General features: G+C 33.2%; 5 protein-coding genes across 7 annotated transcripts in view; 3 read left to right on the top strand and 2 right to left on the bottom strand.

The window, feature by feature from the left end:
* Positions 1–10,382, bottom strand: part of LOC116339228 (epidermal growth factor receptor substrate 15-like 1) — a 24,436-nt gene extending 14,054 nt beyond the window's left edge. For both annotated transcript variants that reach the window (XM_031764985.1, XM_031764986.1), the window contains exons 1-12: positions 10,238–10,382; positions 9,557–9,691; positions 9,354–9,500; positions 9,144–9,282; positions 8,721–8,839; positions 3,773–4,319; positions 3,387–3,694; positions 1,071–1,436; positions 777–1,010; positions 565–643; positions 381–499; positions 233–313 (exon numbers count right to left, since the gene is read on the bottom strand). In XM_031764985.1, coding sequence (XP_031620845.1) covers positions 233–313; positions 381–499; positions 565–643; positions 777–1,010; positions 1,071–1,436; positions 3,387–3,694; positions 3,773–4,319; positions 8,721–8,839; positions 9,144–9,282; positions 9,354–9,500; positions 9,557–9,691; positions 10,238–10,267 — 2,304 coding nt within the window. In that variant the 5' untranslated portion in view covers positions 10,268–10,382. The remainder of the gene's footprint in view (positions 1–232; positions 314–380; positions 500–564; positions 644–776; positions 1,011–1,070; positions 1,437–3,386; positions 3,695–3,772; positions 4,320–8,720; positions 8,840–9,143; positions 9,283–9,353; positions 9,501–9,556; positions 9,692–10,237) is intronic.
* Positions 6,366–8,384, top strand: LOC116339230. Its single transcript, XM_031764988.1, has 4 exons — positions 6,366–6,483; positions 6,634–7,395; positions 7,482–8,167; positions 8,235–8,384. Exons 2-3 carry the CDS (start codon positions 6,778–6,780, stop codon positions 7,818–7,820), a joined length of 957 nt encoding a protein of 318 aa, XP_031620848.1. The 5' UTR covers positions 6,366–6,483; positions 6,634–6,777; the 3' UTR covers positions 7,821–8,167; positions 8,235–8,384.
* Positions 10,383–10,431: 49 nt separating the features above from the next.
* On the bottom strand, positions 10,432–11,756 carry LOC116339232 (glutathione S-transferase E14-like). Its single transcript, XM_031764989.1, has 4 exons — positions 11,459–11,756; positions 11,176–11,379; positions 10,988–11,110; positions 10,432–10,860 (listed from the first exon to the last, which is right to left on the bottom strand). The coding sequence occupies exons 1-4, from the start codon at positions 11,597–11,599 to the stop codon at positions 10,654–10,656; spliced, it is 675 nt and encodes a 224-aa protein (XP_031620849.1). The 5' UTR covers positions 11,600–11,756; the 3' UTR covers positions 10,432–10,653.
* A 2,109-nt stretch (positions 11,757–13,865) lies between these two features.
* LOC116339225 (mitochondrial import inner membrane translocase subunit TIM44) lies at positions 13,866–15,729 on the top strand. Of its 2 annotated transcripts, none has more exons than XM_031764978.1 (3): positions 13,866–14,001; positions 14,070–15,374; positions 15,654–15,729. In XM_031764978.1, exons 2-3 carry the CDS (start codon positions 14,104–14,106, stop codon positions 15,670–15,672), a joined length of 1,290 nt encoding a protein of 429 aa, XP_031620838.1. In that variant the 5' UTR covers positions 13,866–14,001; positions 14,070–14,103; the 3' UTR covers positions 15,673–15,729. The 2 variants fall into 2 exon arrangements, with proteins under 2 accessions (XP_031620838.1, XP_031620839.1); XM_031764979.1 differs by having other exon boundaries at positions 13,872–14,001; positions 14,093–15,374.
* Positions 15,730–15,824: 95 nt separating this feature from the next.
* LOC116339325 (glutathione S-transferase 1-like) lies at positions 15,825–16,785 on the top strand. Its single transcript, XM_031765145.1, has 2 exons — positions 15,825–15,829; positions 16,035–16,785. Exons 1-2 carry the CDS (start codon positions 15,825–15,827, stop codon positions 16,726–16,728), a joined length of 699 nt encoding a protein of 232 aa, XP_031621005.1. The 3' UTR covers positions 16,729–16,785.
* Positions 16,786–21,909: the final 5,124 nt, after the last annotated feature.

Raw genomic sequence — 21,909 nt, 5'->3', positions numbered from 1 at the left:
TGATGGCAAATCTGCACTAATATATTTCTATCCACAGTATAATCTCTAACTTTGTTAGATCAGTTTATTTTATTTGTCATAAGATAATTAAAACTATTTTCAAACATTTGTAAATAAATCGTTAGTAATAAAATATTAAATTATAAATCATGGCTAAAAAAATTGCGATAGAAGAGCACTAGCCCCATGTTGGTTTAATCCCAACATGGCACTGTTTTGGAAAAGTACCAACCTTATTGTCAAAGTCTGCAAAATTAGCGAAGCCACTGCCACTGTTTCCAAAACCAGTATCGTGTTTTGGTGTGATTGGACCCTATAATTGAATTTAGAACCCTAGTCAAATGAATGATGAATGACAATGATTGATATCATTAAATTACCTGCAATGGTCGCGGTGGTGCAGGACGCGGTGGGGGCTGTTTTGCTTTTTTTGGGGGCAATGCAGGACTGGGAGACTCTGGTCTTGGTGGTGGTATAGATTTTGATCCCAAATGTGAACCTATGGCGATTAAAATATGCAGTTATAATACTAATTACATTTATTGAAATTTATTTCCAGCATACCTGGACTTGGAATTTGTGAAGCTGAAGTCGGTGCATGTAATATAGCAAATGGATCACTTCCAAAATCGTCTTTGTTGGGCTAAACAAATTTGCAATCAAAACCAAAGTACAAGTGTATAGATTAACTACATTTTACTACTATTGAATTAAAAAAACGTAAAGCAAGGAGTTTGTCATGTTTATTTTTTAAATTTGAAATTAACGATACTCACATCATGGGAAATTGTATTTACATTTTTCTTGTCGCCGAATGGATCTTGTGTTGCCGAGTTTTCAAATGGATCATTTGTTTTTGGAGAAAAACTGCTACCAAAACCATCATCAAAACCACCGAAACTGCTGTTATTTTCATCAAATGTAGTAGCAAATTTATTTGTTTTGAACTCGTTATCTGTTCCATTACTAAAACTATTCGCCTTATCATTGAATGGGTCAGAAGTCGGCTCCTAATTATAGAGAATTAATATTTATTTTCAAAATAAAAAAAATATATATAAAATGTATACCGTTCTTTCTTCCAAAGCTTTCTTGGCCTCTCGAAAGTCTGGTTCAATTTTCAGAGAGAAGTACGAGGCTTGACTTGGATCGTTTGCCTCAATCGCTGTTTTACAAACAGCAAGTGCATCGTTCATTTGTCGTTGACTTTCCTCCAGTTGTGTAACTAAGGACTTTATCTGACATATTTGCAGCTGTGTTTCTTGTAGAGTTTTGGACAATCTATCCAAATTTCGCTTGTTATCTTCGTACTCTTTTTCTAGTGATGATTCTTCGTCTTTCAACTTTTGCAATTCATTTCTTTTGGAATCTAATTCCGTCTCTTGTTCACGGATCGTTTCTTCTTGTTTCTGACATTGTTCACGTATTTTGGCAACCTGGATTAAATGTGATTTTCATATTATTTGACTTTACAAAATGCATTTGGAAAATAGTTTTTTTACTTCAAAATTTATATCAACAAGTAACGAACTGCTATAAACAATAACAATACGAGGGTTGCTCCATAATTTTTTTTAAAAACATATATAACACAGTTGTTTTTTGTCGAAAATGGTTTTATTGTTTTTCAAAATATTCCCCGAGATGATCGATACACTTTTGCATTCGATGAAACCATTTGTCATAGCATTCGTGCCACTCCGAAACTGATATCTCCAAAACGTGTGTTTTGAACGCTTCAACTGCTTCTTCTGGTGTCGAAAATCGTTGACCACGTAGTTTTTTCTTCACGCTTGGGAACAAAAAAAAGTCATTGGGTGCCAGGTCAGGACTGTACGGTGGATGACCCATCAGTTCGATGTTTTGACCGGTCAAAAATCGAGTAGTTTGAAAAGATGTGTGAGAGCTCGCATTATCGTGATGAAGAATTATTTTGCGACGGTGGTTGTTTTTTCTTATTTCACCAAACACTTCGGGCAAACAAATGGTGGTATACCAATCAGAATTGACGGTCTTACGATCCTCTAGTGGAACGGTTGCCACATGACCACTTCTCCCGAAAAAATAGGCGACCATTCGCTTCGAAGTGCTTCTTGCTCGAACAACTTTCGTTGGGTTATCTTCATTTTGGAAGACCCATACAGTCGACTGCTGTTTCGTTTCGGGCTCATAGGCATATATCCACGATTCGTCACCAGTGACGATTTTATTAACGTCTTTTGAAGCACCACGATTGAATTTCTTGAGCATTTCTTTACACCAACTCACACGAGCCATTTTTTGTTCATCGGTCAATTTATGTGGGATCCAACGAGAGCAAATCTTTTTTACGGCTAAATGTTCATGCAAAATTGTATGTATGCTGTGGGATGAAATGCCCAAAGATGCCTCAATCTCACGGTAGGTCACATGACGATCTTCCATAATCAGTTTTCTGACAGCATCGATGTTTTGTGGCACAACAGCCGATTTTGGACGACCTGTATGAAACTCGTCTTTGAGCGAACTACGACCGCAACGGAATTCTCGGTACCAGTTATAAATTGTCTGAAGGGTTGGTGCTTCATTGCCAAAGGCCAAATGAAGTCGATCGAAACACTGTTGTTGAGATAATTTACTTCGAAAATCGTAGTAAATCATTTTACGAAAATCTTCACGTGTAAAATTCATTTTTTTGTTGAGTCGCAGTTTACCAGTCACTGTAAACAATACAAATAGCGTTCGTACGACAAAAGGTTCAGGGCACGAATACATACCAAAACATCAAACTTTACGAATATGACAATGGTTTACATCGGGCAACACTATAAGTACCATTTTAAAAAAAATTATGGAGCAACCTACGTACGTTTGTGTATAAGAAAATAAATTAATTTTTTTGGAAATATTCCGGTTTTTTCTCTGCGTCCAATTTAGAGGAATTTTGTATTTAGTATCGAATTGAATAGACACTTCATTCAGACAAAAATGATAGGATTTATTAAGTGTTTTTGCTATGAAATATATGCATATTAGAATATTGCAATGTGAACTTCATCACAAATTTTTTAATTGAAAGCAATCTCGAACAATTCATCATGTTCACACTCAAAGTGTATAAAAATGCTTCAAATAACTATTTACTGATCAAATTCTCAAGGTTTCATTGTCAGCACCACTCACACAAATGTGCAAACTCGCAAATATCAAGGAACATTTTCAAAAGCCATCTGAAATTCATCGACAACAGTGAATTTCAATTAAATTCTCAACTGCCCAATTTTCAAATTCTCAACTGTTGGAATTTGCTATCACATGATCACAACTATTACTCATTACTATCACTTCAGCTGAATGGGTGATACATTCGAAGCCAAATACTAGCTCGAAATTAAATGATGACAAACCTGTGCCTTTAAATCGTTTAGTCGCTTTTGTGCTTCTCCTTTTTGATTTTCAAGTTGTTTCAATGTGGCGACTAATGTATCAAGTTCACTTTGCAAATTTCGCACTTCACCATTTTTTATACGAATATCTGCCTCCTTTTGAACAAGTTCGCTCTCTAGCTGGCGTCTTTCGTTGGCTAATTCTTCAATCTCTTTTGCAATCATTTCCAATTCTGGATTTGTGTAGACTTGACGTTGTGGTTCGATTGGCTGTACCGCTGCCGGTGCGATTAGATCACCCAAATTAACAACATTATTCGTACGAAGGCCTAAAATTATAAACATACAAATGTGTATTTGCCACTCACAAATAGGTTGGTATATAATATTTAAACTTAACAACTTACTTGGTGGAACCATATTCGGGGCCAGAACATTGGGCGGCTCTATACCATTTTTTTTCTTGCGCTCAACTAGCCACATAGCAAGAGCAAATTGTTCAGCTGTCAATTTACCAGACTGATTTGTATCGCACAATGCCCATATCTGTGCCAAGCACATCTGCGGTATGCCTGATTGTACAAATATACCCTTAATTTCGCCACCTGACACCAAACCATCTTTATCTAGATCACTTTTAGCGAATATGATATCATAGCGTGCTTTATCAGTCGAACTAACGACCCAATCAGTAACTGGCTGAGAGCTAGAGCCCAGAAACGATGGCACACTGTTCTGACAATTTGGTTGTGGCATTGGTGGTATAGCCGGTGGCAAATTATTAAAAACAGCTGGTAATGGTGGTATTGGGGGTGGTCCAATGTTCGCAACATCAAAATTTGCGACAAAATTATCGCTTGGAGCACTGACCTTTCTAGCAGAACGTTGCAATTCTGCCGGCAGTGCTTGCGGTATTGCACGCTTATCCAGTGCTTGGTAAACTAAATGCATGGCCTTTTTAATAATATAAAAAAATTATGTTACATTATGTATAATAGAGTGTTTCCCATATCTATAATTAAAAAAATGGTATGTTTCAATTTAAAGAGCATAAAATTCTGTTTTAAGTCGTAGCATTAATGTGAAGCACCGATTGATATTGACACTTCCCGAAGCAAAAAACCCTTTAAAGCAAAAATTGTCTAATGTCTTAATATTGAATTAGTATTATTGATGTGAACCGAGCCTTATGACATTTGACGATCATTTCATTGGTTTTCGAAATGTCATAAACGCCGCTTCATTCATACCGAGATCACATTATTTTCGATATACGTGCATTTTGTATCGATTTGATCCGAACACTTTCCAAATTTCCACACTTGATCAATCGATTGACAAATTGTTGAATTGAAGTCACCAGTGTGAGTAAACTTAATCATTTTATTACCGTGAAAAATATTGGTTAATTCTCCAACTTATTGTGAAATTCATTTTTATTTCATAGCACGTAATATAAGCCATTTATAATGTGAAATATATTTAAGTACTCTAATAATTATTTAACGTTGAACCTATCATTTCATGAAAAAAGTAATGAATTTCACAATTATTCTGCAGTACATAATTCTGTTGCGTGAGGTGGTGAAATTCATTTCAAGCGGTGATACCCATTTTGAATTGGTTCCATTGTTCAGAGAAGAGAAACAGTTATTGTTTGGGCTCAAATTGAATCTGAATACTCAATAGTATGCGTTACATTGTTTTCTTCTCTAAATCACTGCCATTGTTATCAATCCGAAGATTTTTGTCATTTTTGTGTGCTGCATCATTTTGTGTGTGTACCAAAAAAGGAGATAGATTCTTGTTCTGTTGTCGCTCGAAAAAATTGAATTTAAAACATGTGTGTGCGTGTGTGCATATTTGTGCGGGAGATTTATTCATTCGTAAATTTCTATAAAAAAATCTCGATATGGATCAATGAAAATGTCTAAATATCGCCAATTCAATAGTATTCGTTTTTAAACTAAATCGAATAAATGTGTTTTTTTTTTTTCAATAGAAAAATGGCAAATCGTTACAAGCCGTCTCTACCAGCTGAGGGAGAAAAGAAAGATGAGATAACGACGATCAAATGTGCACTAAAATCAATAATTCGGCCGCCATACCAGCAGGAACTGATCGGCAAAATAACTGATCTAAGTCTACAGGCTACAATGATTTGCAATTTGGGTTCGTTGCTGTTCTTATTAGAGGTGCAAAAGGCATATGAACGTAGGCATCAACAATGGTGACTGCAGCTTCTTTGCCAATAGCGGGGAAGAAAAGATCAACACATGTTTTAGTCAAGTGCTAGCAAAGCACAACCCAACAAATGTAATTATACACTAAAATCAACTATGGATAACATGGATTTTACAGTTCTATTTTGATTAATATATTGATTTCAATTCAAAATTCATTTTATTTTCGCATCCATTCTAACTGATTTTTTTCTCTTTTTTCATTCCATTGTAATTTACAATTGTAAATTAATTTTCTACCGAAGCCGAAGCCGAACAAAACACCAAATCCGAAGCCAAAGCCAGAGCCAGAGCCAAAGCCGGAGCCAGAGGAACCATCAAAGACTAAACGGAAACCCCGTGGACCAGCAAAAGAAATTCCACCAATCGATCTAGAATTCAAGGCAATTGTGGAAGGTCTTGATGAGGTCCATCGCTTTGATTGGCCCAGCAACAAAGATTTCGGTAATGGCCTCAAACATCTATGCAATCAATACATAGACAACAATGTCACCAATTCGCAAACACATCCGGATAAACACATAACCCAATATCTGAAGATGAAAGTGTTTCAGATGAACACAAATGAAGCCATTGAAGAGAAATACCTGCCAAGTGACATCGACTGTGTGCACAGTAAGAAAATATCAGCCGACGCTATACGCAAAACCGACTGGTACGTGCGCTCATACGTTTTTACATCTTTTACATCTAGTGACCATACGATTTTTCGACTGATTCGTTACTCTTTGTGCGTATCTTCGCACAGTCGAAAAATCGTATAGTAATAGATGTAAAAGATGTAAAAACGAATGAGCGCACGTACCAGTCGGTTTTGCGTATAGCGTCGGCTGATATTTTCTTTCTGTGTGGTTAAACTCATTCTCAAGGAAAAGGTATGTTGAAAATGTTTATTCAAATCATGAAAAGAACTGAGTTTTCAATGGTTCATATTGTTTAAGCTTACAATGGTTTTTTTTTTTGACTCATTGACAAATGTTTATAAAAATGACTTTAATCTATTTCCCTTTTTTTCATTGAAAAAGGTCATCAAAGTGCCAGCTAGTGACCCAAATAAACTTTATCGGTGCGGAGTTTTGTATGACATCGTCAATAAGTTGAATGTGTTCCCGGAAATCGACCTACATGATCTCACGACTAATTCAAAAAATTGGTTCAAAGCTGTGCCGATGTATCTATCTATGCAACGCGAGATAGAAGAATTTAATTTGCTGCGAGCACATCAAGAGCCACCGAAGAAACGCAAAAAGAGAAAGCACAGAAGACCGAAGGGTAAGAAAAGAAAGTGGATCATCAAACGAAAACAAATGCTCGACGATTTGGAATATCTACCGTGCATTCGCAATTTGGTAGTACTTCCGATGTGTGATTTTCGGCGTACGCACTTCAAAATCGACTCTTCGAGTATGTATCAGATCTTGTCTTCTCAAAAATTGATTCCGAAACAGTTAACTGAAGACGGAAAACCAAGTGGAAAAAATATTTCACAAACGGCTTTCAACGAGAATAAAGATTACATATGGAATCAGTATTTTTATATGCGTAAAATTCGGTGGTTTGTGCGCCGCAAAAATAAATTTGACTTTTCGATAAACAGCGATGGAATTGCTGTGTCTCTGCAGTATTCCACCAAAAAGAAGGAGACCAGCAACACACAATCGGGCACCAGTCGCTTGGACATCATTGACATGTTGAAGGCGGGCAAATTCAAAAGATTGGGAGGTACAGATTCAGGCATGCGGAACTGGAATACCACAACAATACATGAAATTGATACTTGCAAAGAAGTATGTGTAGTATACTAAAATACAATGATGCACATTGTGTTTAAGTTCACTAATTATTTTTGTTTTTTTTTTCGATTTATTCGCAGATCAACTTTGTTAAAAAGAGCAAGCAGTTCCATTGGGAGACACATCAGAACGTACGAAACGCAAAGGCGAAGCGATTCACGAAAAATTTCATCGAGAAAGAAAGACAAGATCGAGAGAATCGTGAGCTGTACGCAATGATGCCATCACCAAAAGGTTCACAGTGGCTGAGCTATATTAAGCATCGAGTTAAGATGACCAAACATGGAATCGAAGCTTACTCGACTGCAAAGTACACTAGACTCGCCTTGGACAAATACATTAGGAGCAACAAAGCTATCGACGGATTTGTGAACAAGATCACCAATAAGGAACCGACTCTGTTATTCCATGGTCGCTAAGAAGCGACCATACATTGTTGTCGTGCCGGTGGACGAATGGGGAACATCTCAAACAGACGCAAGATGTATGTGCCGATTCTAAAACCAACCCAAATCGGCCAAATTCAAGATGTGTCGGTGCATACGCAACGCCATAACACTGCTTCCAGCCAAAATTGTGTCTAAGTTTGGCAAGACAGATACATCTACATATCGACAGTTACAACGCACATTGAACGGAGCATTTGAAATAGAAGAGGAGCTAATGTCAAGAGTAAAACCTTACTACAAAAAATGGCAATTAGACCTCGAATGCACCGTGAATTGGCATCGTGACGTCGTGGCTGCTAAGAACATTCTACTGAAAGGTAAGGATATTGATACACAATGTGATTGAATGATCGCAAAAAAAGATTCATTTTTTCGATTGATCAGGACTATGGACATTGCTTGGGCTTCCAATACCTGCTGCAATCAACCGATATTGGAATCAAATCAACGCCGATGCCGCCGTCTTCGACGACGATAACGACGTGGACATATCCGAGCCCGAGTTCGAATAGCAGCCAACTAATCATCACAATACCATACAATAAAATAAAATAAATCATAAGTAACATTTGTTACGTAACTGCTATCCCGAATATGTGGGTTAGTTATGCACAAAAAAAGTCATTTCCCATTTGGTTGAGATGGCTGTGCGGGAGTACAAACGGAGCGTTTTTCCATTGTAAGTATCATTAGATTTTGAAAACAGTTTTTTGCTTCGGGAAGTGCTAACATCAATCGCTTCGTTGTATAAATGCCATTAACTAACATAGAATTTTGCCTACTTTAAATTAATAAATACCATTTTTCTATTTACAGATATGGGAAACACCCTAATGTATAAGTATAAAAAAGCAATAAAAAGATACATACAACAGTGAATTCATGTTTATCTAAACTACCATCTCGATCTTGATCGGCCAAGTCCCATATCTTACTAAGGACGTCTAATGGTAACTTTGAGTCCATTAATACGCTGCGTACCTTATTACCTGTAATGAAAAATAGAATTGGTGTGTCAAAAATATAAATGTCTAATATATTGCAGAATTTTTTCGCAGTAAAGTTCCAACATTACAATTAAGTGTAACAGTAAAATGGAATCGTTAACAAGAAGTAATCAATGTAATTTTAAATGGGTTTTGTCTTCATTTTTTTTTAAATATAAAAGTTTGTTGTCTTTTATTTCAACGAAAATCATTCACTTCAAAACCTAATAGAAATGATATTTAGCTTAAAATAAAATCTTTTCATTCAAATAAATACAGTTTATTACCCTAGTTGAAGTGACCATACCTGGTAGTAAACCATTACTTGGTTGAAGTGACTCAAATAATTCTTCATATTTTAGTTTATCGACTGTCTTTATGCTCCAGTCATCGTTCGTAGCAGGTACCGCCTGAATTTTTGGTACCACGATTTTTGGTATTTCACCCTATATTGAAAATGATATCAATTAGTGTTTAAATATCTGTTATTTCAAAACTTCATAAGAAATATACATACAACTTTTGGTGGATTTGATGGTTCGTTGAAAATATTCGTCATGTTTATTGTATCACCCGTTTGAGCCAATGCCACTAGTTTCAAAGCAACAAACAAACCAGATTTATCGAGATAGCCTTTTCCTGTTGGATCGGACAGGTCCCATATCTATAATTTTTTAAAGGTAAGTTTGTTGTCTATCAAACGCACACCAATATACTTACTCTGCTCAAAACAACATCGCTCAACCCTGATTTTTTTAAGAACTTGGCTGCTGCTACTGCTTCGATTGTGCCTGTACCATTTGGATCAATTTGTTTATAGTATGCTTCATATATTGGATTATATTTCCCAGCAACCTATGAAAGAATCACATTTGTTCACAAAACGAAAATAATATGAACTATCGGCAAAAAAACATTTCAGGGAAAAGGACTTTTTCATTTTTATCTTCGTCAATAATGGGAGTTAACATAAATTCTTGCCAGGAAATGTTTTCAATCAAACACAGCTGAATGCTGAGAATGAGAGTGTAATGAAACTTTTGTTTGCAAAAACCTATTATTTTTTTAAGTCTATAATATAAAGAACGTGTTGTGGCAAATGGTTTGGAAATCATATAATTTTAGCAAAGGTAATGTTTGATTCAAAACATTCATTTGTTGTATTTATTTGTAATTCTTGAATATATATGGAATAATATAAGTGATAGCAATACAATTTTATCAATTGTTATCGTATTTCTCATACAGATACTTGAATTGTTTTTTCTCTCATTTAACATAAGTGACACTACTACAATTTTCATATCAAAATATAGGTAACTTTTTCAACTTTTCAAAAATAAACATAATCAAAATCATTTTTCACTAATTCTGTAAATATATCAAAAAAATGTGAAATACCTTTGTCGGACTTGGTAGTGTCGACGCCATGTTTTTTAATCAAACTAAATGAATGTAAAAATCGTTGTACAACTCGAAAATGTCTGAATGTTTAGGTGTCAAAATTGGTAAAAATGTCAAACACAAAAATAGATACTACACTAGCAATGTATTAGTAAAGATACATTTTCATGAATAAATGAACAATGTTTTGATTGTATGTGTGCCATTGTAATTTTCGTTTCTTTGGGTGTCGTTCACATAATAACTAAATAACCAACTATTCAACTGTCATTTTTATTGATCGAATTTAATTTGTGTGTAAAAAGTTTTAAAATAATGATGAAAAAAAAAAGAAAAGAAAATTATATATTCTTATAATCTTATTAAATTGGATCAAGCTTATGTCCCCTACGGACATATAGATTAAGATCTTTTTACATGTTGATTTTAAAATCAGTACTTTGTTTTGCCCATTCTTTGAGAGCGTTCAAGCCGTCTTGATTGACTTTTTCATAGAATGGCAATTTTTTCATATGATTGAACCACCAATTATGGAGTTTCGGCCAACTTTCCACCACAACTGGAACAATCATATCCATTGTTGAAACAATAGTAACTACAGAAAAATCGGCGATTGTCATCTAAAATGAGAAAAAGAATGAAAAATAATTAAAATATTGTCTTATTGAATTGAACATTGTGGCATTCGGTGAAAACCAATATTAAAATTTAAAAAAGCAATTTTGAATAAAATATATTTTTTCATACTGTGTCACATGCAATGAATTCATTTTCAGTTAAGAAATTTTCCAAAATGTCAAACTGCTCACGAAATTTAACCGCATGCTCTTCAACTTGTTCCTTTTTCAGTTTGTTGATGATTATTTGGCCCTACAATGAAATTTTTAATGTTTATTGGCAATGCATTTTATAATTTTTCAAAAAAAATAAACTACAATTGCATCGCTATCCCGACGAAACAACAAAGTTCCAGAATAAAAAAGTTTGCTAAGAACTTGAATACGTTGATATGGATCCGATGGCCATAACAAATTGTTCCCTTTTCCATAGTTCTCACATAGATATATCAAAATACAATGACTATCGGTCAGCGTTATTTTCGAGTCTCTAAACGTTGGAACCGTGTGGCATGAATTTATCTAATTCGTAAAAATAATTGTAAAGTATTCATTTTTAATTCTTTGTGTTCAAAGGTAACTAATTTTAAATGCATATAACCTTTAAAAAACTTTCACCGAAATGTTCGCCTTTCGATAAATCAATGATTTTTTCTTCAACTTCAATTCCAAGCGCTTGAATAAGCATTAAAACACTTCGAACTGGTGGGCTACGTCTATCCAAATATAATTCCGGCTTCATTTTTATAACATTTATTATCGAAATATAATTCCAAATTTCAACACGATCGATTCAAAGAAATTCACACAGATCAAGCGATCAATATGCTTCTGACAACATTGAATAAGAACTAAAACAATTTAACCGAACAAAAACTGAATATATATAGTGTGTAAGAGTAATTGCTTATGCAGTTGACAAAGGAGTAATTGAATACGCATTGAAATTCAAAACAAGCATCGTTGTTTTTATTATCTATAAACGTATTTTCTAACAATTGTGACGCAATACTGGAAATATAAAAAAGATCTGAGTGACGCTTATGTTCAGATACATGCACAAAATATTGAGTTAGCTTTCTCTATGAAAAAGATACATGAAAATGGCTAAAAAATTGAAATTGATGATATAATATAAATTAAATAAAAAAATACTCCAAAATTTCGTTTCAATGTGTAGGTTTAAACAAATATCTCTAAGAATTGAACCAATTTATCAAAATGGTTTCCACCGGTGGGCGCTGGTGATACAGATTTACCGGCATTAAAATTGTAATGTTACTAACCATTACATTAACATAAATGTTTGTAATAGCTACTACAATTGTATTAGATATTACTGTAATGCTAAAAATCTGACATTACAATTGTAATAGCATTACAGTAATGTTTCGTTACAATAACAATGTGTTATTGGAACTTTTAGTTGAAAATATATTTACAATAGATGGAGTTTGTGTCTGCTCCAAGCTCAGCATTAAAATTGATTGGGTTGATGAGCAATTTCAATGATGAGCTTAGAGCAGACACAGACGCCATCTATTGTAAATATACATATTTCCAACTTAAATTTGTATTAAAAAGTCTTATTATTAATGTTAGATTTTTGACATTAGCGGCAGCGTTGAGTAACACATTATTATTGTAACGAAGCATTGCCAGTAATGTTATAAGAATAGAAATATCTATTACTGGTAATGCTAGAATCTAACGTTACAATTGTAATGACTGCAAAATGTAAATCTGTAGCTCGTGAAGCACTCTTTTTATGAAAATATTTGTTGAAAATTCAACAATACGCCACCTATTAAAGACAATAAAGATTTTCGTTACTACTGCTGTGTTGACACAGCTCTAGCGAACTATATAGCTGTATCGCAAACGTATTAGTACTGACACCGATTCTGTGTATGCGTATTTGTTGTCAATTTTGCACAAGCAGCTACGGTTGACAACTGAGTGCAAGCTCTACTAATATATTCTTCTAAAAGCTTTTCCAAAAGTCAGCTGTCGCGAATATTTCTTTGGTGAATATATAGAAGTGACGCCAAATACATACACTATTGGTATTGCGTCATTCGGAGGACTGCCGTTCTCCATGATTATTATGGTAACAAATATTTATCGCGTATATTTGATAAAAGCATTCATAAAATACTGTGTAAATACTAAATAGATATACATATGACATATTATTCAACGATGTTCTGATGCAGTTGATAAAACAAAGTATCTTAAATAACATAGCAATGCCATTTCTAGTCAATATCTTGAAAAAGAAAGTGAGGTAAATCCAATTATTAGCATATGAAAGTTGATGCAAAGGCTAACATCTTATTTTTGCTTATGAAGCAGAACCAATGCGAATGGTATATAAAATTATTGAGAATTAGGACCTATTATGCCCATATTGCCCATAATTATTTATAAGTTTGTGAAATCGATCGAAAAAATGTGTTACCAAAAGTATCGGTTTTCTATTTCTATTTCTGAATTTCAATTTATTAACAAATGCAGTGTAATTCAATCATCTAGAAATAATATTTAAGATATTCATGGAAGTTAATCATAAGCGTAAAACGAAGAACAAATCGATCAAATTTCTAATGCAATTGATACCTATATGAATATGAAAAATCAGTATTCATTTGACTTTATCGCAGATGTATTTGGCCTTGCTTGAATTGTACGAAAGAAACGAAATAAAGTTCACAAATTCAGTTTTATCTAAAACTCACTGAATATGAAACTCGCTTTCGAAATGCGCATCTGAGAATTTATTATAATTCTTAATAGTATGAATAAAGTATAACATAATCTCTGAAATAAGATGTAATTTTTCTAATAACTGAAATCTTATAAAATGAAAAAAAAAAAAAAAAATCAATTAACAGTCCATTTAAAAAATTGTGTGCGCTATTCTATTTTCGTGTGAGGCAGAACGCACTCTAAAATGATGATAGGACAAAGTACTAAGAACGACTAAGAAACATAAAATAATCAGAAAGCATGGCATGTGAAATGTCAAATTGATTTGCCAGTTGTCAACACGAATTATTCACATGTAATCGAATATATCATTGATGTAACAGAATGAACAATTGAAAATTTTATTTGCGATACACGTTCATCGATTGTTATTAAGTAAGTTTATTATTTAATGGAAATATATGAGTTGTTAGTCAATTCTTATTTGCTTTTTCTTTCATTAGAAATCTCTATCCATAATAATTAGAAAAATCAACGATGTCTCGAGTTCTGAGTATAGTACCGATAGTGTATCGAACTCAACGCAGTTGTTTATTAAAGAGCACACATTTACAACATATTTCAAAATTAAACTATTCGGCACGGCCAAGTTTTATCTCGCGGATAGTCACTAATTTAAAAAATGAGTTTGAAAAAAATAAAGAGATGAAAGAGAACATAAAAAAGTTTCGTGAAGAAGCCGAAAAACTTGAACAATCTGATGCATTGAAATCAGCGCGTAAAAAATTTAATATCGTTGAATCAGAAGCGTCAAAGGGTGGCGAGGTGTTCAAAGACCATCTAGATTCATTGAAAGGAAAGGTTTCGACTGCCATTGACGAGGCTGCTAGAACAGAATTAGGTAAAAAGGCTGGTCAATGGAGTGAAGAAATATCCAAATCGGCAAAAGGCGTTGGAGAAACGATAAGTGAAACAGGAAAAAAAATTGGACAAACAAATGCCTTCCAAAGTATTTCAGAAGCATCGGAAATTGTTAAGAAAGAAATTGATACACAAAGCATTCAAGGAAAGGTTTACGAAAGTCCAGTCAAACTACGAAAACGAAAAGAAATGGATTTATCAAGTGATAGCCGTATTTTTGAAGCAAATACCGAAGATACTGGCATCGAATTGCACAAAGATTCCAAATTTTATCAGTCGTGGGAAAATTTTAAAAATAATAACCAATATGTGAATAAAGTATTGGATTGGAAAATGAAATATGAAGAATCTGAAAATCCAATGATCCGAGCTTCCCGCCTCCTCACTGACAAAGTAACAGATATTATGGGTGGTTTATTTTCAAAAACTGAACTATCGGAGACTCTTACAGAAATTTGTAAAATCGATCAAAATTTTAACGAAAAACAATTTTTACGAGACTGCGAAGATGATATCATACCAAATATATTAGAAGCAATGGTTCGCGGTGATTTAGAAATATTGAAAGATTGGTGCTTTGAAAGTACATATAATATAATTGCGACACCAATTGCCCAAGCACAAAAAGCCGGATTCTATTTAGATTCAAAAATATTGGACATAGAAAATATTGATTTGGCTATGGGAAAGGTTATGGAACAAGGACCTGTACTCATAGTAACATTTCAAACCCAGCAAATAATGTGCGTACGAAATGCTAAGAACGAAGTTGTCGAAGGCGATCCTGAAAAAGTGATGAGAGTTAACTATGTTTGGGTTTTGTGCAGAGATCCAGAAGATCTGAATCCCAGATCGGCTTGGAGGCTAATGGAACTCTCAGCAAACAGGTAATTCAGCGTTAACGCTTTTACTCAATTACGAATCAAATCACTTTTCGATGATAAAAATATGACTCTATTTTGATAATCAATTTTTTCTTAGCTTTGATCTTAATTCATAGTTAACTTTCTAACTCGCTATTTTTTCTCTTTTTTCTTTCCATTGTGACGTTAAATTTATCTGAAACTATACACAAATCCGTCCTCAAAATTGACATTCAACATATGACCGACGACGGATGAATTTACCCAAATAACTGTTACTGTTAATAATATTACTATATATAGTGATGAACAGTTCGTGTAGATTCAACAAATTTTTCAAAAATATAAAAAAAAATTAATAAATTGTTTGAAACTTATGAAAAAAACAAAAAATATTTGTGTTTATGCATACCATAGTTTTCCATCTCAAAATAGCTACATCTTTGAAAATTCTTTTCGATAACATTGTAAATGATGGTGTAAAATTTAACGATATCGATTCAGTACTCTTGCACCCAAGGCTATGTTACATGTTTCATCCTTATACAAATTATAAAATATGCATTAATAGCAGTGTTAGTGTTATTATAAATACGTTGCAATCTATATTTTTGGTCAGTTATAGATAACATTTCGGTGCATATAGTCAAATTTTATTGTATTTTTTTTTCTGAGCAATGTCAGAGAAGCCAATTTTGTATCTGCCGCGGAATTAGAAGTCGAATTAGAGTGGAAAGTTATAGATTTAATGCGGCTTGAGCACAAAAATGCGGAGTTTATTAAGGTTATTATCATAATTTTCTCGTTTTATTTCAAATCGAAATCAATGTTTTCCCATATGATAAAACATCAGGTTAATCCTCAGCACACCATTCCATTACTGATTTTTAATGATGTTGTAATTGCTGACAGTCATTCAATTTGCACTTACTTAAGTGAAAAGTTTGGAGAAACCGACAGATTGTATCCGAAAGACTTGGTAAAACGCTCTTTAGTTGACAGTCGTCTACATTTTGACTCTGGACATTTGTTTGCCAGAATGAGATTTTTATATGAACCCATATTATACAACAAATCCAGTGAAATGCCAGAAGATCGTATTCAATACATCCAAACTGCATGGGATATTATGGAACGATTTTTGGAAAATTCTTTATACGTTTGCGGTGACAAAATGACAATTGTCGATTTATGTCTCTCCGCAACTGAATCATTGACAGAAATTTGCTCAATGGATCAAATTGCCCATCGAAATGTGATCATGTGGTTACAGCGCATGTCACAATTACCGTACTACGAAGAATTAAACAGAGATCCTTCAAAAAAACTTCAAACTTGTGTCATTGAGTTACAGAAAAAGAATGCGGGAGAGTTTTAAAGGAGAGGCATTTTTCAGATAGTACTAGTTAAAAAATATATAAATTATCGTTCACCCTATCTAGTTTAATTCAACATTTTTTTCGTATTAAATAAATAAATTGGTACTCACAATATTTCCAAATATGTTCACTCATTTTAACTCGGAATGAGTTTAATATAATAAAAATACACAACAGCTACACTTTTTGATCAACACTTTATTCAATGAATCATCTGCAATATTTATTATTTATACATATATGTATACGTGTGATTAAAATCTCTAAAATTACCCAAGAAACAAATATGTAACGTTACTTAGACATTTTTACGTTAAAAATGTAACATTTTGGATTAGTGTAGTGATCATTTTTCAGAGACAAGTGAAACGTACGTCATACAAAATGAAATAGATCGGTTTCATTTACACCCATTCGATATACTATTCTTTTAAAAGCTTAATGTGAATACGAGCCATATTAAGTTTACCGTTTGTATTTCAAACCTAAAAATCCATTTGTAGCACAAATAAAAAAGATTTTGCTTACAAAGGAATTTAGATAATTTAATTTAAGTTTCTGCAAAAAACGACGTGGTATTTTTTTCATTTAATTTTTTAATCAATGCAAATTTCTCAGTCAGCTACATTCAGTTTGTCCGAATTTTTTTTTAAAGTTAAGTATGTCTTTGTCTGTTTTATATTTTTATGCTCTACAGTGTGTTTCAAGAAACAAAAAATTCAATCGAAATTGTGCTAGTTTTCAAACTGTCAGTTCAAACTTGAGCAGTACCGGAACACATAACAACATGACAACTCATTATTATCTCAACTGCAAAAATTCTTCAATATGTAAGTATTGCGACAATGATACGAAATATAAATTTTAAACGCCCTTCGGCGAAGTACAAGCATTGACCTCCTACGATCAGGATGACATCAAAAATGCAATAAGCTACGCAACAGGGATGCAGACGAATTGTTGACGTATTACGTTGAATTGGAGAGCTGGATGATTGCGATATTTGGTTCGAGTCAAATTGTATTAGGACGATATCCGTATGTTTCATATTGTGTGTGGTCTGTAGTCACTGTAGACGTATTTATCACAATACATCAACGTCATCTAAATTTTTTGCACAGCAGTACAAGATTTATACACAAAAACCTACATTCACAGGCTACTGTGCCACTACACAGTATTTGTTTCTATTATTCAACTCTGAGTCAAACATAATAGTATACACATTAACATTTCGATAATAAAGTACTGAGATGGTGTAGCATTTCATATGTGTCGTCACAAACTAAAAAAATTCAACTTATGAAATGAACAATGGAATCGAAACAGACACGATTTGCGTAAACCATTATTATTATTTCTTGGGAAGTCAAATCAACTTACGTTTTTAATATGTTTAATGCAAAATGTGGAAATATAAACATTTCAATGCTTATCAAATTAAACATATTGTTGCAATTTAAATTTAAAAAAAAATACAATCTGAACATTGTTTTTAATGATCTCTTTGTAATAATAAAATAGTTGCACATTCATGTTAAACATTTTCATTATCAGCGAATACTTTTTTTCAGGTAGACGGATACTTTTCATCATTTTTTATTGGATAAGTTTATTGTTATCTTTGGTTTTGTATAAAAATACGATCTATAAATATCGACTAAAATCTGCCAAACTTATGTTTTTTCTAATAGTTTGTAACTACTTAAAATCGTCAACTCTTAAGCTCATTTTTATTCGAACATTTGCAACTGTTTCGCTTACCGTCAGCTAATATCATTAGAGATAGATAGAACCAGCCGTTTATATTTGCAGATAAATCAAATTCGTTGCATTGAAAACTCGCATAAAATTTGTGACGCTGATAAAATGAAATCTGACATCTGCTGACGGTATCCTGGTTTACCCTAAAAATAAGAAAATCCGAGAGTATCAACGCAACATCAAAGCGCATGGAATGAGACCGCATATCGATAACTAACTAACTAACTGAAAATTATGCACTTGTTGTATCAAAGTGCATTGGTCTTGAGCTATTTCATTCAAAACTAATAACAACTTCATAGTAAATGACGAACATTTTTTAGGGGAGGGGTGCTTGATGGCAAAATTCCGTTGGAGGTCCTTGGCATAATTCATGGAGGGTCCTCACAAGAGTCACTTTTACCTAGTGGGTTTTTGATTCCACTTGGAACAATATTGATTACGGGGGTGGAGTGTAAATTGGCTTAGAAGACTATTATCCGAATCTCACGAAGGAAAAGTGGCTTGTAGTAATTGTTTTCATTTAATGCTGATGACAACGTCTGATCCTTATTGATTATTTGCAGAAAAATGAATGATTAATAGGTAATCCTTTTACCCATACACACAAATCACAACTAACCTCAATATGAACAAAAATTGACATAAAACTCAATTCATCCGAAGTCTCAACCGTTTTTGGGATACATTTTAGTTCAGATTTTTTCCGCTCAAATATTTAAGTGCTTAACATATATCACTTTGACATTTGAGCGGAAAAAATTTATACTAAAATTTATTCCAAAACGGTTGAGACTTCGGATAAATTGAGTTTTACGTCAATTTTTTGTTCATATTGAGGTTAGTTGTCATTTATGTGTAGTATACTATAAAGATATAGTCTAGGGGGTAGACATGATTCATCTGATCTGTTTAAATGACATTTGAAATATCATTTGTGTGTCATACAAGAAATATTTATTGAACAATTAAAATTATTTGTCTTCCAAAAAATCATTTCTTGACGTTTTTTAAATGTATTAACTGTTTTTCTATTCATATGATTCAAAGTTTTATAATTCGTGTCTACCCCCTTGGATATAGTGTTAACAAAAAAAAATACATTTTATAATTAATTATCAATAATGGACATTCCCAAGAAACAATTATATAACGTTTTTCAGAAAATTATATGTCGAAAAAGCTAACCATCATGGGCGAACATTGGTTAACGAGATATGGCCCATGACACATTTGAATAGCTTTGAATAGCTTTGAATAGCTTTGAATAGCTTTGAATAGCTTTGAATAGCTACTTCAAAGTGGTTTTTTTTATATGAAAACGACCATTTACAGCAAAATGGTGTGAGAACGAATTGTAGCTCTATTATATCCCTACAACTTTGCCTCAGACCATAACATCGGGTGAACATTGGTTAACGAAATATGGCCCATGACATATTTGAATAGCTTTGAATAGTTTTTAATAGCTTTGAATAGCTTTGAATGACTTTGAATAGCTACTTCAAAGTGGTTTTTTTATATGAAAACGACCATTTACAGCAAAATGAGTTTAAGCATTTTTTCTATTATATGTTCATTTCAATGTTAAATGGAACGTAAACTATATAGTTTTGCACGTAATAAGAAATTATCATGATAAGTTAATAATAATAAGCATTTCCACCAATATTGTTAATAGGCTCGGATGATCTTATTGAAAAATATTTTGGTGAGTAAGCATCTGATTAGCACTGTGAATCTCTTGCGGCAGTATGTCTGTGAATATTCTCTTTGTGGCCTTCCTGTACGTTCCGTGAAAATGACCAAAACTACACATAAATCCGGTCAAAGATTTGACCGTGAATTTATACCTGATAAAGGCGCGTTTTCCTACGCGACGATTGCGATCGTTGACGATTTTTTTTCGAATTGGTTGCCTAACACAAAACAATTAATTAATTCTACTTTCATTTGTTTTGCTTTCATTGCAACGTTTAATTACTAAAACTCTTCACAAAATCTGTCCAAAATTCCACGTTAACAATTGTTTCTTGGGTTGTAAATGCGTTATTAGGCACAAGTATCTTTATTATAGTTTTGCTTTTGTTTGAACCAAAAAAACTTGTTTATTTTATTTATGCATAAGTTGTGGTGTGAGATAGTGAAAATTGGCAATTCCGGTATGTGTAAGTTTTGAATTCAAGCTCTGATTACGATAAATTGAACGCTTTAGAAGAAAAAGAACATGTTGTTTGCTCGCATATCGAAACGCGACTCAAAATGGTTGCATATCAAAGTGAAACCAGATTTTGTTAATAATGCAATTGATTATTTAAACATATAGTCAGTATATGGGCTTTACATTCAATTAAATTATCTACTAGTAAAAAGCGTAACGATTTATGTAAGATCCGAAATGTATCGTAAGTTATGCATGTCCAATAAATACTTTCAATGAAACCAAATTCAGTTTTCATAATTCAACTGCATAACCTCGACAATGTTATAATCGAAACACACAACTTTGACAATAATTTTTGAACCTGTATTTTGTTTTATTTTCCGAACAGGGTATTATATGTATTTAAATGTCCATTTTTCGCAGCATTTCTCATTGGCATTTAAACAAAGAACAACAACACGTCTGCATAGAGTCAATCGACAATCCCGAAAAATTACAGGCTAAAAAAAATTTGGGCCGCAATCAGAGGGACTTAAAACAATATCTTCTATTATATTAGAGTGATTCCATCGTAATAGATTGAATTATAATCTAAATTAATAACTTTTTTCTTCTCCTTTTATACCTCATTGGGTAATAGCAATATTGTTTTTTTTTTATATATTTCCCCAACAATGAAAAACAAATCAAATTTTGTATCAAAATAGTTTTTTGGTTAAAATAATCATTAAACAATTTTTTTTTTAGAATGATTTGTCGATGTTCGGAAGTGCTAGAAGATTTTTGTTTTTGTCTTCATGGTGAAAATCGTAAAATTGATTGTTACTTGTAGAAGGAATGGTGGAATAAAGTCCCATATAATAATAGCCGATATCCCATTCCGCCAGAGTTTCGTGATGGACAGTTCGAATGGCCGAGCAATGAAAAGTTGGAGAATGGGTTCGTATACTTTTACTGACAACATATACGATAACCAATCTCACCACTTGGTGTGAAAATGGTTAAAGATTTGATGGCATCAACATCAGAAATGCCAAAATGTTAGCATATCGGTTCACCAACCTCACAAATAGTAATATGGAAAGAGTAGAAAAGGCCAACATTTCATTGAATGATTTATGGATGCGATTGGATGGCGAGAAGAATCATTGTTCTGAATCGGTTGTTCGGACAAATATAACGTCAAATAGCAGCTTATCACAGTGATGCTCACTCTCTGTTTTGCTCTTGTACCGTTTAAGCGATTATCATT

The sequence above is a fragment of the Contarinia nasturtii genome, unplaced genomic scaffold (assembly GCF_009176525.2).
Source record: "Contarinia nasturtii isolate CC-2019 unplaced genomic scaffold, AAFC_CNas_1.1 Cnas_scaffold_493, whole genome shotgun sequence".
NCBI classification, from domain to species: domain Eukaryota; kingdom Metazoa; phylum Arthropoda; class Insecta; order Diptera; family Cecidomyiidae; genus Contarinia; species Contarinia nasturtii.
Note: the sequence above shows the minus strand (reverse complement) of the source record. Positions and strands in the feature narration are given on the sequence as shown.